The following is an 18,476-nucleotide window of genomic DNA, read 5'->3' on the forward strand; positions in this document are numbered from 1 at the left end:
TGATGCTGAGGTATGCTTTTGGCAACATACAAAGTGGTGTTAAATTCCAGTTTTGAACAAGTGGTGGACTATTCAATCATCAGCATTTAAAAACCAGAACACTGCTACACACCAGTATTATTCATGATCTACTTTTTGAAAGTAGTGACCTCATTAGAAGAAGCTCAGGAACTTCTGGACTGGTTTTCTGCTGCATATAAAACCTTTGGTTTGACCATCAGCATAAAGAAGACAGAAGTAATCCACCAAACTTGCCCTACTTTTAAACAAAGTTGAGATGTCAAGCAGAGGCCACTGATTCACAATTTTCCTGACCCTCCTATACAGGTTGATGGGATAAAACCTACATTATGCAAAGTCATTTACATATCTTGGTAGTAAAGTGAACTCAAGTGCTTCCCTTGATGATGAAATTGTCAACTGTCTTGCAAAGGCAACCAATGCATTTGGCAAACTCTGTAATTGCCTATGGAATGAAAGGGGCATCAAACTTGACACCAAAGTTTATAAAGCAGCCATTCTTACTACTCTCTTGTATGGCTCAGAATTGTGGATACTCTATAGACAAAACATTAACCAACTAGACATCTTCCACAAAGGCTCTCCGAGGAGAATCTGAGGTTATTTATTAAAAAACAAATTTCTAATGTCAACCCATTTAGCAAGTGTAAGATTGGTGGAATTGAAAGCTTCCTTATGCAATCACAATTACACTGTGTTGGCCATGTCATCAGAATGAGTAACGAAAGAATACCAAAACTCCTTATGTACAGCCATCTTGAAAGTGGGCACAGGGATGTTGGTCAACCATAGCTCATTTCAGTACCCTATCATCTCTTAGAGGCTCAACATCTTCTGTGTGTGAGTGTGTGAGTGTGAGTGTGTGTGTGTGAGCGTGAGTGTGTGTGTGCGTGAGTGCACACATGCATGTGTGTGTATACATATATACAAACTTATATACATACCTATAAACATACATGTATATATATATATATATATATATATATATATATATATATATTTATAAATAAGGATAATATCGATGTTTGAATATCGATATTATCAAGTGGCTAGCATGGGAAAAAATACCATACAAAGGTAGACACCCTTATTTATAGTTGTGTATATATATATATATATATATATATATATATATACATACATACATATGCATATATGTACATACAAATATGTCTGTATGGATGATGGTACACTTGCATTTAATGATTCTGCAAAGAAAGAGTCTTGGAAATGCCATTATGAAAGGTTGCTAGATATAGAGAATGAATGGAAAAAGGAGAGTCTGCTAATTGTTGAACCAACAAAAGGACTAGCTATCTGAATTGACAGTAACTTAGTAGATAAATAATTAAGGACATAAAGACAAGGAAAGCCACTAGCCCATCAGGAATTTCCACTGAGATGCTTAAAATATCTGGTGGAGTAGGATATAACTTAGTCACCTGTATAGTTAATGAGGTTGTCCATGAGTGAGTCATACACAATGATTAGTGTAACAGCATCATAATCAACTGCTACAAAGGCAAAGCTTACACTTTAGATAGGAATAATTACAGAGGCATCAAACTGACATACCAGGTGATGAAAGTCATACAGAGGTCATATCTCAATTAGAGAGAGAATTAGTGTAGATGAAATGCAGTTCAGATTTGTGCCAGGCAGGAGCATGACTGGTGGTAAATTCCTGGTTAGGCAACTGCAGGAGAAATATTTAACCAAATGTTGACATGGAGAAAGCCTTTGACAGAGTCTCCTGATCCCTTATCTGGTGGTCAATATGGAAGCTAGGAATAAATGAGTGGTTGGTGAGAGCTGTACAAATCATGTACAAGGATGCTGTCTGTAAGGTGAAGGTTAGCAATGAGTATTGTGAGGAATTCAGGGTACAAGTAGGGGTTCACCAAGGATCAATCCTCAGCCCCCTCTTGTTTATCACAGTTCTCCAGGCAATAAGAGAGGAATTTAAGATGGGTTGCCCCTGGGAGTTCCTCTATGTTGATGACCTTGTTTTGATAGCTGAATCAATACTAGAACTAGAGAAGAAATTTCATGTGTGGAAGCAAGGTCTAGCTAAATCAGTTAATCTAGCAAAGACCAAAGTCTTAGTCAGTAAGAGAGCTGACAAATCACAAATCCCTTCAGATAGATGGCTCTGCTCAATCTGTAGAAAATGTGTAGGTAGTAACTCCATAATATGTAACTGGTGTAAGCTATGAACACATAAGAAGTGCACAGATATAATTAACACTAAAAATGACACCATCAAATGCCAAGGGAAAAACTAGAAGTAGTTGATAGTTTCTGTTACCTAGGTGACCAAGTTAGTTGCAGAGGTGGATGCTCCAAGAGCATAGCTGCAAGAATAAGGATAGGCTGGGCATAGTTCAGAATGCTCCTACCTCTGTTGGTAACAAAGAGTGAAAGGCAGATTGTACAATGTCTGTGTCCGAAGAGACATGCTACAAAGGCAGTGATCACCGAGGAAATGTGAAGGCATGAAAGAAGTGAAACTAGTATGCTTTGCTGGATGTACATTGTCAGTGTGCATGTACAACAGAGTATAAGCATCTTGAGAGAAAAGTTGGGCATAAGAGGCAACTACACTGGTACAGTAATGTAATGTGTATAGATGAGGACAACCGTGTAAAGAAATCTGATCTCTAACTGTGGAGGGAACCTGTGGAAGAGGTAGACCCAGGAAGGCATATAACAAGGTGATGAAGCATGATCTTCGAATGTTGGGCCTCATGGAGACAATGACAAGTGATCAAAACCTTTGGCGATATGCCGTGCTTGAGAAGACCTGTCAAGCCAAGTGGAATTGCAGTCATGGTCAATGCTAGTGTTATGTAACTGGCACCCAAGCCAATGGCCTGTAAAAAGCACCATTCAAACTTTGGTCCACATGGAGGCAGTGACAAGTGACTGAGACTTTTGGCAAGACATCATGCTTGGGAAGACCTGTCAAACCAAGTGAGATCCTAGTCATGGTGTTTTTGTTACTAGCACATGTACTGGGTACACATAAAAAGCACCTACTACACTCTTGGAGTGGTTGGTATTAGGAAGGGTATCCAGCAGTAGAAACCACGCCAAATCAAATTGAAACCTGGTGCAGCTCCCCCAGTTTACCAGTTTTCAGTCAAATCATCCAACACATGCCAGCATGGAAAATGGACATTAAATGATGATGATGGTGATATATATATATATATGAGTGTGTGTGCATGTGTGTGTGTGTGTATATATATATGTATGTGTGTGTATATATGTATGTGTGTGTATATATATATATATATATATATATATGTATGTGTATATATATATAGTTTTGTATCACAGTATATCCCCATGTACCTAGTCCTGCATCACTTCATTTATGAGAATCTGATACCCCTCACTGATTATAGCAACAAGTTGCTCACTACATCCACCAGCTGTAACAGTATACCTTTGATAGTTGGACTAACATATATATTTTAATACTCACTTTTCAGAATATCGCATCCAGTATTTTGGAACCTCCAGTTGAAACTTGTGCATTAAACGAAACTGCAATATAAGCATGAAATAGTTTTATGCTGTGGCAACAATTAATTTGATTAAACGATAAAGATATTTATGTGATGTTCTAAAGCTAAACATATAACTTGAAATGACAGACACACATTCAGCTTTCTTTTGTTGATAATGAAGTAACAACGTATACCGAAATATCAGAGGGAAAAATACTCGTTACTGATAACTGTTAAACTCTTTGCCCATTGGTGATACTCTTTTCACATTTTCAGAAATTTCACATTGTTTTCTTTCTCAAGCTTACCAAGCTGGTAGACCTGAGGTTGTTATTCAAACCATATTGTAGAATTTATGTCACTCAAGACTTAAATCTATATATATAAAGCTGAAATTGTCTGTGTGTGTGTGACAGGTTTGGTAGCCTTCAACTAACACTATCTCCTCCGAGACCCTGCAGCTCAAGTTGACCAAAATTGAGAGTATGATAGAAGAAGGCTTGCTCTTCATTCCATAGAGGATAAAATTCAAATCGGTTCATGTTAAGACCCAAAATTATTTACATCAAAAAGGTGCTTTTTTGTCTATGAAAATCCCCATTTTTTATGATTTTTTGACAGTTATGTTGCCATTTTTCGGTGTATTTCGACCAGAAAAATGTTCAATTAAAGAGAATAACAAGCTACATAATGCAAAATTTTTACTTTTCAAAAATTCCAATTCTAAAGGGTCGAAACAAACCCGAGCAATGCTGGGCGATACTGTTAGTAGTAAATAAAGCACTAATTTTCCTGCAAGAGGGTATATGAATGAACAAGTCTGACAGAGTATTAATGTTCAAGTGAGTTGAATGATCATAATGATGATGATCATCATTTAATGTCCATAATATAATTCTATATTTCTGAGATGAGGAATTTATTTATATGTATATACTGCTTGTATTAGTGAGGCTGGTGTCCTCATCTTGATTGTTGCTTTCACTATGTTTCAGCCATTGAATGCTCCACCCTTCTTCAGGTGTCTTGTGTTGAACTCAGTTGTATTGGAAATCGAACCTAACCCTCTGTTTCAGAGGTTCTCAACCATTTTTTATCTATGGAACCCTTTTATTACTATTTCATTCAGGTGGATCTCCATAGCCACTCAATACAGTCTTATAGAAACTTCTTTCAAAATTCCTATATCGTTTTCCACACATTAACTTGCGTAGGTTGAACTATGTCAAATGTTAAAGAAAGCAAAATCTTTTCAGGGAACCTTGAAATGCTATTGTGGATCCCCAATTTACTATTTTGTTGCATAGACCCTCACCTCCCCCTATCTTATATGGACCCTCAGGGGACATTTGGACCCTGGTTGAGAATCACTGCTGTATTTGATTCACAAGGATACAATGATGTCATTCTGCTCTCTGCGTCTCCTGCAATTTCTTTTTTTTTTTTTGTTTACTTCAGTTGATTTTTTTGTGAATTACCTCAGTGCCTTGACTGGGACTGAACTCAGAATGGCTATAGCATAGTAGATAAAAACGTTGCAGTCACTTAGGGATTCTGAGTTCAATCCCACTAAGGTAATTCACAAAAAAAATCAACTGAAGCAGCAAAAAAAGAAGTTACAAAACACAGAGTATAGTATGAGAACAATGTACCTCTGTAGAACAAATAAAAGGTTAGGTTTGAAATTCCAGTAAAACAACTGAGTTTAATAGAAGACACTTGAAGGAGGCTGAAGCATACAACAACCAGAATGTAGTGAAAGCAACAATCAAAATGGGGACACCAGTCCGACTAACATAAACAGTATATATAATTTAATATCCATGTTCCATGCTGCCATGGGTTGGACAGTTTGATAGCATCTGATGAGTCTAAGGATAGCATCATGCTCCAGTGTCTGCTTTGGCTTGGTTTCGATGGTTGGATGCCTTTCCTAATACCAATCGCTTTACAGTGTGAACCGGGTGCCATTTTAGTCCCACCAGCACTATTGATGTTGCCATGTGACTTGCAAGACCACAAACTCTGAAGGAAGTGGAGAGTTGGCATAATGTTAGGGAATGAGTAAAGGAGGAGTGGTGGTGATGGGGGAAGGGCAAAGCAGGCTCTTGTAGAAGAACTGCATGGTTAGTAGGGGAGGGAAAGAATAAGAGCTGTGAATAATATATATGTATATGTGTGTGTGTGTGAGAGAGAGAGAGAAAGAGAGAGAGATATCAAAATGTCAAGTATCAAGTTGAATACAATTCTTGATTCCTCTGGAAGATAAATCCATCAAATGGATTTCCTGGGAGTCAGTTCCAATTAACTTGAGTTGGTCCACAGCAGAGTTTCCACATAGAATAACTTAGTTAAGAATAAACTATTATACCTGGTATTTGATAATCTAAAGAAAGCCATTGATAGGGTGCCCCACTGTGTGATATGGTGAGTTCTACGGAGGCTAGGGATAGACAAGTGACTAGTGAAAGCTGTACTGGCCATGCACAAAGACGCTGTCAGTAAGGGGAAAGTTAACCATGAGTACAGTGAAGAATTTGATGTACATGTAGGGGTTCATCAAAGTTCAGTCCATAGTCCACTTTTTTTATTATTGTCCTTCAGGCCATAACAGAAAATCAAGACCGGCAGCCCCTGAGAACTACTATATACTGATGATCTTGCCCTCATAGCAGATTCCATATCAGAGCTAGACGAGAAATTCTAGGTGTGGAAGAAAAACCTGGAATCTAAGGCCCTTAAGGTTAGCTTAGCAAAGACTAAGGTCCTAGTAAGCAAGAAAACTAACAGAACACTCCCCCACTCAAGTAGGTTGCTCTGTTCGATTTCTAGGAAAGGTGTAGGCAGGAACTCCATATGGTGTACCCAGTGTAAGCTATGGACACATAAGAAGTGAGGTGGATTAATATGAAGGTTATCAACGAAAATAGTTTTCATATGTGAAAGACGCACAGGATCCATAAAAACTTTAAGAGACTCAATTGCTCTGGTGGCTTATTAGAGGTAGTAAATAATTTCTGCAATTTAGGGGACCAAATTAGTAGTGGAGGAGGATGCACAGAGAATGTGACAGCTAGAACAAGAATAGGATGGAGGAAATTCAGTGCGCTGTTACCTTTGTTGGCCATGAAAGGTTTCTCTCTTTGAATGAAAGAAAGGTTGTGTGACAGGAATTTTATATGGTAGTGAGACATGGGCCCTGAATGCAGAAGACATGCAAAGGTTAGAAAGGAACGAGGTTAATATGTTCCATTGGATGTGTAATGTAAGTGTACACATTCGACAGAGTGCTAGTGCTTTGAGAGAGAAGTTAAGCATAAAAGGAACTGGTTGCTGAGTGCAAGAGAGAAGACTGCACTGCTTTGGTCATGTGATGCAGATGGATGACAACAGCTCCATTAATTAGCACTGATCTCTCAAAGTGGATGAAACATGTGGAAGTGGGAGACCCAGGAAGACATGGGATGAATTAGTGAAGAATAACCTCAGGATATTGAACTTTGCAGGCAAGATCACAAAGAACGGAGATACCTGACAACTTGCTGTATTCAAGAAGACCCATACTCCACAGCAGGAGTGTTAAGACCAATCCCTGTAGTGGTGTAAAACCGTGCCAATGCCATGTAAAAGTGCCTGTGCAGCCCCACATAAGAGCACCCATGCAGTACCATGTAAAAGCACCCAGTACACTCTGTAAAATAGTTGGTTGGTTGGTGTTTGGAAAGGTATCTAGCTGTAGAAACCTTGCCAAATCAGACTGGAGTCTGGTGCAGGTCCCCAAGTTGCCAGCTCTGGCCAAACAGTCCAACCCATGCCAGCATGGACAATGGACATCAAATGATGATGATGATGATGATAAGTAACCTGTTCATTACAGCAATTAGTTGTATGTAGTCATGATACCTATTGACATGAAGTAAGTAGACTGAGTCACTGAAAGTTAAAGAGTTGATCCTTGACATAACAGAGTGCTGGAGATGTGATCTGAAATGCTATTTATTAGGTTTGTAGATCAACATTCTATCCATTGAACTATGTCATCTTGGATAATCAGAAAACAATTAATTAGGATATAGTAATCCTTGTTCACTGCCCAACCAATATACGTCTACACAAATCAAAAAACAACAAAATCAATATTCTAAAAATTAAATCAAAGGATTAATGGAGATTTATTCTGAATGACAACACAGTTGATATAAAAGAAACTAACCATTTTAAAAATTTTTACCATTTCTGGTGCCATGACATTTAAACCATTTTGTAGTGATATCGATGGATGATCCTCATGTGATAGAATTTGGAATATCAAAGACTCCACTGTGAAAATACAGCACAACATTAACATATTTTTAGGTAACATGCTCTTAATTTTAATACTTGGAGCAAAATCTGACATAAATAGGTAAAAGACATTTCCATAAATTAGAAATTTATTGACTATAAAATCCAATACTTTTTTCCCTGAAGGCAAAATTTAGCCAATTTTATTGAGGAATACATTATTATTGGAAGATTTAGTGTTCATGAGAATAATAAAAATAAAAAAAAAACTTTTTCGCATTTTTCAGAAGTGAACCAGCCACCTTTTATTTGATCATCTACAGCAGGATAGAATGCATTGATTGGTAAATTAGTAGTCATAGTGTGTTAGTGAGAGATGGTCTGCCTAGCAGTTGGATGGCTTTTATTTAGATGCAATGTAGAATGGTTTTCTTTATCTTTATCTTCTATCTTTTACTTGTTTCAGTCATTTGATGGTAGCCATGCTGGAGCACCACCTTGAAGGGTTTTAGGCAAACAAATCGACACCAGGAATGATTTTTCTAAGCCCAGTACTTATTCTATTAGTCTCTTATGCCAAACTGCTAAGTTAACAGGAAGTAAACACACCAACACTGGTTGTCAAGGAGTGGTGGGGAAGAAACACTGACACACAGACACATACTGTCATGGTCAAAAGTTTGGAACATAGGCCTGAAAATTAGAATTTTTATATTAAATACCCCGAAATATATAGATTGTATATATTTGAACCGAATTTTATTGGGGTATAACAATTTTAATTTTTAAGAAACTGTTCCAAACTTTTAGCTTTGACTGTACACACACATACACACACACACACACACACACACACACACACACACACACACACACACACACACACACACACAAACACACACACAGGGTTTAGGTCAGCTTGAGGCTATTTTGGTTGACCTGAAGCAATAGTAGAAGACACTTGCCCAAGGGGCCATACAGTGGGACTAAGTCCAGTACAATGCGATTGGGATGCAAGCTTCTTACCATACAGCCACACCTGTTTATATGTGTAGAAGCTGCATCCGTGAGAGGCTACTTTATGTGAGGTACATTTAGGTCTTGTAGAATGTTGGAAGCTGAAGTACATTTTGGTTGAAGGAGGTGAAGTCTAATTCAGAATTGCAGTTTTGGCTATAAATCTGTAGTTGCAATTAAATGTTGGATGGTTTGGTATTTGTAATGAGTTCCAGGATTTAGTATACCATGTTATTGTTGACTAATGTAGTCCAGTGTGCTGTTCCTGACCAAGAAGCATGTAGAACAGGATATTATTCTTGACTAAGAGGAATGTAGGACAGTGCATTGATGTAATGAATGCGTCCTGGTGCTCTTGAATGAAATTGTCACAACCTTATTCAAGGATGTTACTGAGGTTTCTATTAACAGAAATACTGTGATGGGATGACTAAGATGCATGAAGATGACATGGGTGTATGAAAGATTCAAAGTTGGTACCATCTGCCTAGGTGCACATATATTCACTTAAAGCAGTTTGTAGATGTAGAGAAGAAGCATACGAGATTTAAACATTTAGCATTTACCAAGGCTATATTTAGTCCAAATATTCTACCTGTTTTATGTTCAAATTGGCCAGATCTGGCCTCTCACACTGACCCTACAATTTCATTCTAAAAATAAACAATCACATCATTGAAATTTCAAAGCTACAGCATAATGCATAAATAAACATATCTGACAAAATGATTTGAATGCTATGGAGCTGTGGGTTAAGCAGAGCCCCATAAAAATGTGATTGAGCAGAAAGCTTCTCATTTAAGAGTTGAGAGATGATAGAAAATCTCTGTCAAACAATTTTGTCAAGAAGTTCTCATGGTGTAGGGAAAGGGAAGCAATAGACCTGAAGCAATAGTAGAAGACACTTGCCCAAGGGGCCATACAGTGGGACTAAGTCCAGTACAATGCGATTGGGATGCAAGCTTCTTACCATACAGCCACACCTGTTTATATGTGTAGAAGCTGCATCCGTGAGAGGCTACTTTATGTGAGGTACATAATGTAATGCTTATTTATTTACATTGATATGAATTAGTCATACATTACTTTGTAACTTTGAGATTTCAATGACATTATTGTTTATTTTCAGAATAGCATTGTAGGGGAAGTGCGAGAGGCTGGATCTGGCCACTTTGAAGATACAACAAAGTTGAAAATTTTGGCTGGATATGGCCGGTTTAATTGCTAAAAGATTAATCAAAATGAATGTTCAGAAAGGAACAACTTCTAACTAATTTAGATGAAGCCATATATACAAATTCTCTAAGACACTAAGAAATTAAGAAAATACTAAGATTAAGAAAATTTTGGCTCTTATACTAAATGAGGAATGTGCTAACTTATCATATTGTGTCTGAAAAGTAATATAGATATTTTGCAAGACAAAATCTAAAATCTCTCTGAAGAATTATCACATTTGTTGAATGAATAACCAATAGATTCTAGAAATGATATGTTGAGCACATGTGGGAATGGCTCCAATATTAGGCTGTTTTCTGTTTACAATAATAAAACAGTTGTGAATTAAGCAAAATAATGACTGGAACAACAAATCTAAGCAGCTTCTGACTTCATATAAATATGTACGAGAAACATTCTCATCATATAATTTCCTATACGTTGTTCTATACTCACAATACATACATACATACATACATACATAAAATACAATAAAGTTACTCAGTGTGTGTGCGTGAGTGTGTGTGTATATCATTTCTAAACTGACTATATATATATATATACACATATATATATATAATACAATTCTAAACTTACTGCGTGTATGCATGTGAGAGAGTGTGTATGGGTGTGTGTGTGTATATATACACTTCATAGCCAAAAAGACTAAACTTACTGTATGTATGTGCGTGTGCATATAATTATATATATATATATATAATATATATATATATATATATACTCTCACAATATCTATATATATATTATACATACATATTCATTGCTATTCTTTGCACAGAATATATACATATAAAGTGGAGGAAGAAAGAGGTGGAGGAGGAATGAATCACATTATTGATTCAGCAGAAAAAAGAAAAAAAAAGAAAACACAAGAAAAACCCAAAGATAAATGTTGTTAGTGGAAGTTTACATAGTTCTACATTAAAATTCCAGCAGATATTCTATTGAGTTTTCTAGCAGAACATCAGTATCTTTTGAAGTGGAACCATTAATCAATGATAAAACATAAACTCAAATCTTAAAATCTTGATTACCAAAGAACAGGAGTAAATAATGAACCGGTGGGGGTTGGGGTTGGAGTTGGGGGAGGGGATGACAAAAGTAAGGGGAGAGAAAAGTAAATAATAATAATGATAATAAAAGTAATAATGATAATGATGATGTTGATAATAAATAAGAAGAAGAAAAAAAAAGGAAAGCCAGGTTAATTCTATCTGTATGTATACAAAGCGAAAGAGAGGAAAGTGGTTGAGTATGGTGGTGGTGGTGGGGAGATGGAGGGGATGGAGAGAAGACCAAATAAAGAAAAAGAAAGTAAGCAATAGGAAAAGAACTCTAAAGAAGGGAATGTGTGTGTGCATGTGTATGTGCATGTGTGTATCTGCATGTGTATGTGTATTGTATGTGTGCATTGTGTGTATGTGCATGTGAGTGTGTGTGTGTATGTGTGTTGTGTGTGAAATGTGTACATATGTGTATGTGCATGCATAAGTGTGTGCGTGCATGTGTGTGTGAGTGTATGTATTTGTATTGTATGTGTGTGTATCTGTGAGTGATTGTGTGTGATTGTGTGTGTGTATTTGCATTGTGTCTGTCTTTTGTGTGTGAGCTTGTAGGTGTGTATGTGTGTAGTGTACAAGTATGTGTTTATATGTGTGTAGTGTGCAAGTATGTGTGTGTGTGTTGTGCATGTCCCCTTCCAAATGATGATGTCAGCATGGCACCTAATCACTAGATGCGGAAGAAATCCTTGACATATGGAATTAACCAAAACAAAATTGAATTTCATTTAAATTAATTGAAAGTGAAAATTTTCATTAACAGTAAATAACAAAATTTAAATGAAGACAACAAACACAGCAAAAAAAAAAACATACACAAATAACATTTAAGAACAGAAATTACATAGACAACAACGACATTAACAGCAAGAAGAATGAGACATGCATAAAAGCAACAACACCAATAGTGCAATTGTGTGCATACTGCCACACCAATAGCACAAACAGCAACAACCACAAGAACAATAATAACACAAACAACACACATAACAATCCTCATTAGTGGAGAAGTTTTAAGAAGCAAAAGACAATGGTATAATTAACTACCACAACTGCTGCTGCTGCTGTTACCACCACCACCACTACCATTACTACTACAGCAACAAAACTTGTAACTGTGGGTAGAGGAGATTTCACAGCAGCAGCAATGTGCCCGTTTGACCTGCTAAAAAGAACAGCCAGATTTCGTTCAACGTTACACCCTACTGTTTTAAAAATAGAACGGCACATTGAGTAATGTCACTGTAGATGTAGGTATTCTTGATCAGAGCCTGTTTCAGTTTGGGGGAAATAACAACAAAAATAACCACTGCCATCATCATCATCATCATCATCACAAAGACAACGATAATGACATTACAAAAGCATTAATGAGAAAACAATATCAACAGCCAAAACAACATTTGTTTCAAAGGCAGACACAAAACAAAGGAGCAGTCATTGAAATCAACCCCCCAATATTTTACTGGTATTGTATTGGTAGTGGAAAGTTGAGAGATAAATTGACTCTTAATTTTGGGAATGATATTGAGAAAAGATGAAAAAAAAATTGTGACTGGGTATTTTGTTTGTTAAGCAACCAGCTTTGCGGTTCCACAGTTCAAACTAGAAATAACAACAACAACAATAATAAACACAAATACAAAACCACATTAGTATGAAGTGCATAAAAAATGTCTTATTTACCAAGTAAGTTGTAAATTTCTTTAGTGTGAGGGTTCATATTGTTGAAAGCATGTGAAATGAACTTTAAGCTGAGAGCCTAGGAAAGAGAAAGAAAGAAAATGATTAGGAACTGGCATGGAATATGTAAGTTGGCAAAATTATTGATATTAAGAACTCTTTGACAAACTACCTTTAGGCTTCTGAAAAGTAAAGATTTCAGTTGAATAAAGACTTTTAATTTTGGCAAAAGACCAACAACTCTTGAGGATGCAAAATAGATTAAACTTGCCACAGTATATTATTGGGACCCTCATGATCAAAGTACTTTGTCTAGCACTCTATAAATTGCGCTATGCTGTCCCTTCAGTTATACTTGAATAATGGTTTCAAATTTTGGAACAAGACCAAGTTCAGGGAAGAGAGTAAGTTGATTATATCAACCCCAGTGCTCAACTGGCACTTATTTTATGGACCCCAAAAGGATGAAAGGCAAAGTCAACCTCAGTGGAATTTGAACTCAGAACATAAAGACAGACAAAATGTATTTTGCCCAATGTACTAACAATCTGACCAGTTCACCACCTTAGTTCTATTTGAAATAATGTGAACTAGAATTGATGCAAAATCTCTTACAAATTGGATGTATTTTTTGAATAGCCTCTGACCACCTCCCCCTCCTCCAAGAACCACTCCTATTTTCTTCATCCTACTCACCAAACTGATGTTTACCACTAATTAAGTCTCTTCTCCTGTTTACCATTCATTGCATTCACCTATATCCTCACCTTACACTCTCACAAACTTAGCCACCTGCCACTCCTGTTCTTCTGTCCCTGTCTTCCTCTTATTCACCTTCTGTATTTTGAAGGTATGTCCTGGCACCTCGTCACCGTCATCTAGTTTTTTTTCCTCTTTCCAGCTGGGTCAGCCATATATGTCCTCTACAGCAAGACATCTGTTCCTATCCTTTTATCATACTCTTGCCTCTCAACACTTGACATAAAGCCACCTCCTTCAATACTTCACTTCCACACAGTCAAGGTATTTGGTCTTGTGAGTTACCTGGTGACCTTATTAATGCTGGTGACACACAAAAAAAGCACCTGATATACTCTGGAAAGTGGTTGGTGTTAGGAAAGGTATCCAGTCATTGAAACTATGCCAAAGCAGACAGTGGAGCTCATATCAGCATGGAAGACAGATGTTAAATGATGTTGATACAAGGTGCAGTCTTTACACATTGGATGTAATTACACACAGATATATAGTGCAGCCCCTTCTAGTCTGGTTATAGTTACAGAGGGAAACATCTTTTATAAGAAGGATGAATGATGACTATATGTTGTATCTATGGTCAAGACAACTATGCTAAGTACTACTCTTTGATAATATATATTAATATATCCAAATATGTCCTTCATGAGACATATATTAATTTATTTTAATCTATCAATATATCTTAGATCAGATATATATCAATTTACATACTAATTGGTATATATCCTTGATGAGATATATATCAATATATATATATATATATATATATATATATATATATATATATATCATCATCATCATCATCATCATTTAATATCTGGCATGGGTTGGACGGTTTGACTGGAAACTGGTAAGCTGATGGGGGTTGCACCAGGTTCTGATCTGAATTTGGCAAGGTTTCTATGGCTGGATGCCCTTCCTAATGCCAACCACTCCGAGAGCGTAGTGGGTGATTTTTACGTGCCACCAGCATGAGTGCCAATGACCTGACACTGGCATCAGTCACAATTAGAGTCTCACTTGGCCTCACTTGTGTGTGTGTGTGTGTCTGTGTGTGTGAATACATCCCCATCACTATTATTATTTGGCATCTGCTTTCCATGCTGGCATGGGTTGGATTGTAAACTAAAGGACTGCACCAAACTACAACATCTGCCTTGGCATAGTTTTCACACCTAGATGCCATTTCCTAATGCCACATATTATACAGTGTACTGAATGCTTTCCATATGGCACTGACCACTAGTGAGGACACCAATGAACTCACAAGGCCCCTACTCTTCAGCTGAGGGAGAGTAGTATTGAAAGAGGAGGCTTTATGCCAGGTGATAAGAGGTTAGTAGGGAGATATATGGTAACCTCAATTGAAAAAGAAAGAAGATGGTGGTCAAGAAGTGACAAAGCACATGCTCAACTTACAAGAAGGTGAATATAAAAGAAGTGGTATGGGTGAGTGAGTTCATGGGACTGTGAAGGAGTGTGGCAGGTGGATAGGGATGGAGATAAGGGAAATATAGTGAATGATGGATGTAGTAGAGGTGTGGTTGTTCATAAGTATCAGCTGGAGGAGAGGCTGACAAGATAAGTGTGAGTCAGGAAGGGGGAAGCTGTTGGCAAAATGAGATGTACAGATGGGAAAGGGGAGGTCAGAATTGGAGAAAAAGGTGGTGTGGTATGACATTGAAAATGAAGTAGATATATATGTGTATATATATATATATATATATTATATATATCTTGCATGAGAAATATATATATATATATATATATATTTTAATCTATATCTATCTATCTATTTACATTATGTATATATATGTTTTAATCTATATCTATGTCTTTGATGCAAAATACATTAATTTACTGATACATATCTTTGGTGTGATAAATATTTATAGATTTTAATCTATTAATAGCTTTGATGAAATTTATACAAAAATATTTATATTAATATATATATATATATATATATATATATCTTTATTAATTTATTAAAATGCATACATATATTATATATAAATATATTTTAATAGATTAACATATATATATATATGATGATGATGATGATGATGATGATGATATCTTTGCTGAGTTATATATTAATATGTATTTTTGATGATATATATATTTATACTGAAGAGAGAGGGAGAGAGCAAGATCAGATGGGCTTTATAGTGCACACAAGAAAGTAAGTTCTAAGATAACAATAAACTAAATTTGCAACCCTGAATACATCGCAGAGGTAGCTTCCTTATTCACTCTGTACTTAGGGAAAGCATGAATGCAACAATGCCGCCTCTCTAATAAGATATAATCTTATGTATTTTAAATCTTTTGTTGACCATTTTATAATTTTTAAGGCAGTGTCTCTTCACAGTATCTTTTCCTTTACCTTTCTTTAATAATTCCTAAGAAACTAAATGGTTACTTGACACCTGTTTCAGTGCTTCTTGTTTATCTGATATAAAGAAAGTCAAGATAATTCTGATGAAAGAATTTCAAATCAGTGATTATTTACCACATTAGAGCAGAGGATAAATACATATTCTATATATTATTATAAAAAAAAGTATATTTGGCAAACCCCAGAGGCAGAAGATACAGAGTCAATCTTGGTGGAATTTGACGATCGGAGCATAAAAGAATGAATTAAATAACAGAAGTAGTCAGGTGGATGCCTCACTGTGTTGGCACTCGGTAACACTGTAGAATTAGCAAATGTTTTTCTTAGTTAGCAATACTTCATTCAAGTTTTCCTGAAACTCCACAACCTTATTCAACCAATTCTTTACTTTAGAAGAATAAATTCTTATATTATTTTTAAACCAAAAAACCCCCAAAAAAACATGACATTAATAAAAGACTGACTGTAACTTGAAAGTTTGTAAATATAATCAACAAAATACATGGATAATGGCAGTTATAGTAGCAGAAACCAATAGCTGAAAAATCTAGACAAGAAAAATTAAATAAAAACCAACAGAAAACACAGTTAAGAAGCAACACTGTATTTACCAGCTTTTTATTTTTTTATATTGATCTTAAAGTATCATCATCTTTCCCCAGTATATTCTATTTCTTGATTTTCTAAATGATCTGTTTCTTTCATTACAGTTCTCTTGGAGAGTTTTCAAAACTCTGAAGTACTGTATACAACTAATACATGTTTCCAAATAGAGATTTGGACGAAAACGTCCTGCTAGTTCGAACAATCTAGTTTCTTAAGTAAACTAAAAAAATAAATAAATAAAAAACTGTACTTCAGTTTCCTCTCTTACATATATGACTGCTGATCTCAACAGATTTACTGAAGTGTTTTTCATCTTTGAAGAACAGATATAATTTTTTTTTCTTAATGCAGTATTAACGAATGTTCAAGATATCAAATTAAAGAGTTTGCATATGACTATCAATTTCCCAGAGTAGATCCTTCTCATAAATAGGACATGCAGAAGTAGGAGAGGATATCTTCTAGGCTGGATATAGTGGCTTAAGTCTGTCGATATTTTGATTAGGAGTTATATGAATGAGAGAAATAATAATTATTCAAGGAAAACATAAATAAATAAAAGAGAGGCTTGAGAGTTTTAGAAGATAAAGTGAGAAGTTATGATTCTTTCATCTTTCTCAAACAGAGGAAATGAAATAGTTTCACATAAGAATAATAATTGGATGGTGTAATCAGTACAAAAAAACAAAAAAAAACAACAGCAACATCGAGGAACAAACATGTGAAGATTTGATATATTCAAGGTAGTATATTCAAACTAGCAAAAAAATTACTGGATAATTCCAGATCCCAAATTTCTGGCTCTGCATAAAAAATGCTTTGCCTCATCAGTGGAATATACACAGATAGCACATAAATACAAATATATATATATAACATACAAATACTTACATATACAAACGTATACATACATATATATACACGTATGCACATGGCCAGTTTAAATTGCCCACCTAAAACTCCTCATGCGATATGGTAAAAAATATCACTGCAGTGAATATAATGATGAAATAAATATATAAATTTATATAAATAAGGATAAGATCGTTATTTAAATATCAATCTTATCAAATGGCCAGCATGGGAATAAAAACCTTCAAAGGTAATAATTATTATTAAAATTATAATTTAGGGTATGTAAGAGATATCACCACGCTGGAAATAGCAGCCAAAACTTGACTCTAAAACCACATTAAATGTTCATACAGCACTATGAGAGAAGTCAAAAAGACATGCCCTAAATTATAATATATATATATATATATATATATATATATAATATATATATATATATATATATATATATATATATATATATGAGTATAGAATACAGGTGCAAGTAATCTTAATATATAAATTTATCTGGACTGCTGAAGGTAGTTACTTCCAATTACAAATGGTATGATATATTTAAATGTGTAATCTCCAGGAGAATTGGTATCTGAAAATGTATTGTTGGCCTCAACATATTCTATTTTCCTTTAACTATTAAATACAATGTAAAACATTAAATTCCACACAAAACACACCAAATCAGTAATTAGATTTATTTCCTGCCATAATGTATGGAACGAGGAAAGAAAGAAAACCAAAAACAAACAAGCAAACACATGCATCCACAAAAAAAAAAATAATAATCCCCCATCTGAAGCAGATTAAAAGAAAGGAAAAAGCAATTTTGTGATTATCAAAGACTGTTTCAATCCCTGACAAAAGTTGCAGTCATTCAATTGAATCAAGCAATTCCTTTATATTAAGAAACCAGTAAAATTGGGCAAAGCTATTTTATAGAGTCTTCTTGGTTTATATAATGTAATCAATTTTCCAAATGAAATTAAGGATGACAGCAATCAAATGAATAAGTGACGGAATGTGAGGTTTTAAACTTCC

General features: G+C 35.4%; 1 protein-coding gene across 2 annotated transcripts in view; it reads right to left on the bottom strand.

The window, feature by feature from the left end:
* LOC115210521 (protein broad-minded) overlaps positions 1 to 18,476 on the bottom strand; it is a 247,424-nt gene that overhangs the window by 144,175 nt on the left and 84,773 nt on the right. For both annotated transcript variants that reach the window (XM_036502208.1, XM_036502209.1), the window contains exons 7-9: positions 12,824 to 12,899; positions 7,750 to 7,856; positions 3,512 to 3,573 (exon numbers count right to left, since the gene is read on the bottom strand). In XM_036502208.1, the coding sequence (XP_036358101.1) occupies positions 3,512 to 3,573; positions 7,750 to 7,856; positions 12,824 to 12,899 (245 nt within the window). The remainder of the gene's footprint in view (positions 1 to 3,511; positions 3,574 to 7,749; positions 7,857 to 12,823; positions 12,900 to 18,476) is intronic.

Source organism: Octopus sinensis, linkage group LG4, assembly GCF_006345805.1.
Source record: "Octopus sinensis linkage group LG4, ASM634580v1, whole genome shotgun sequence".
Taxonomy (NCBI): Eukaryota; Metazoa; Mollusca; class Cephalopoda; order Octopoda; family Octopodidae; genus Octopus; species Octopus sinensis.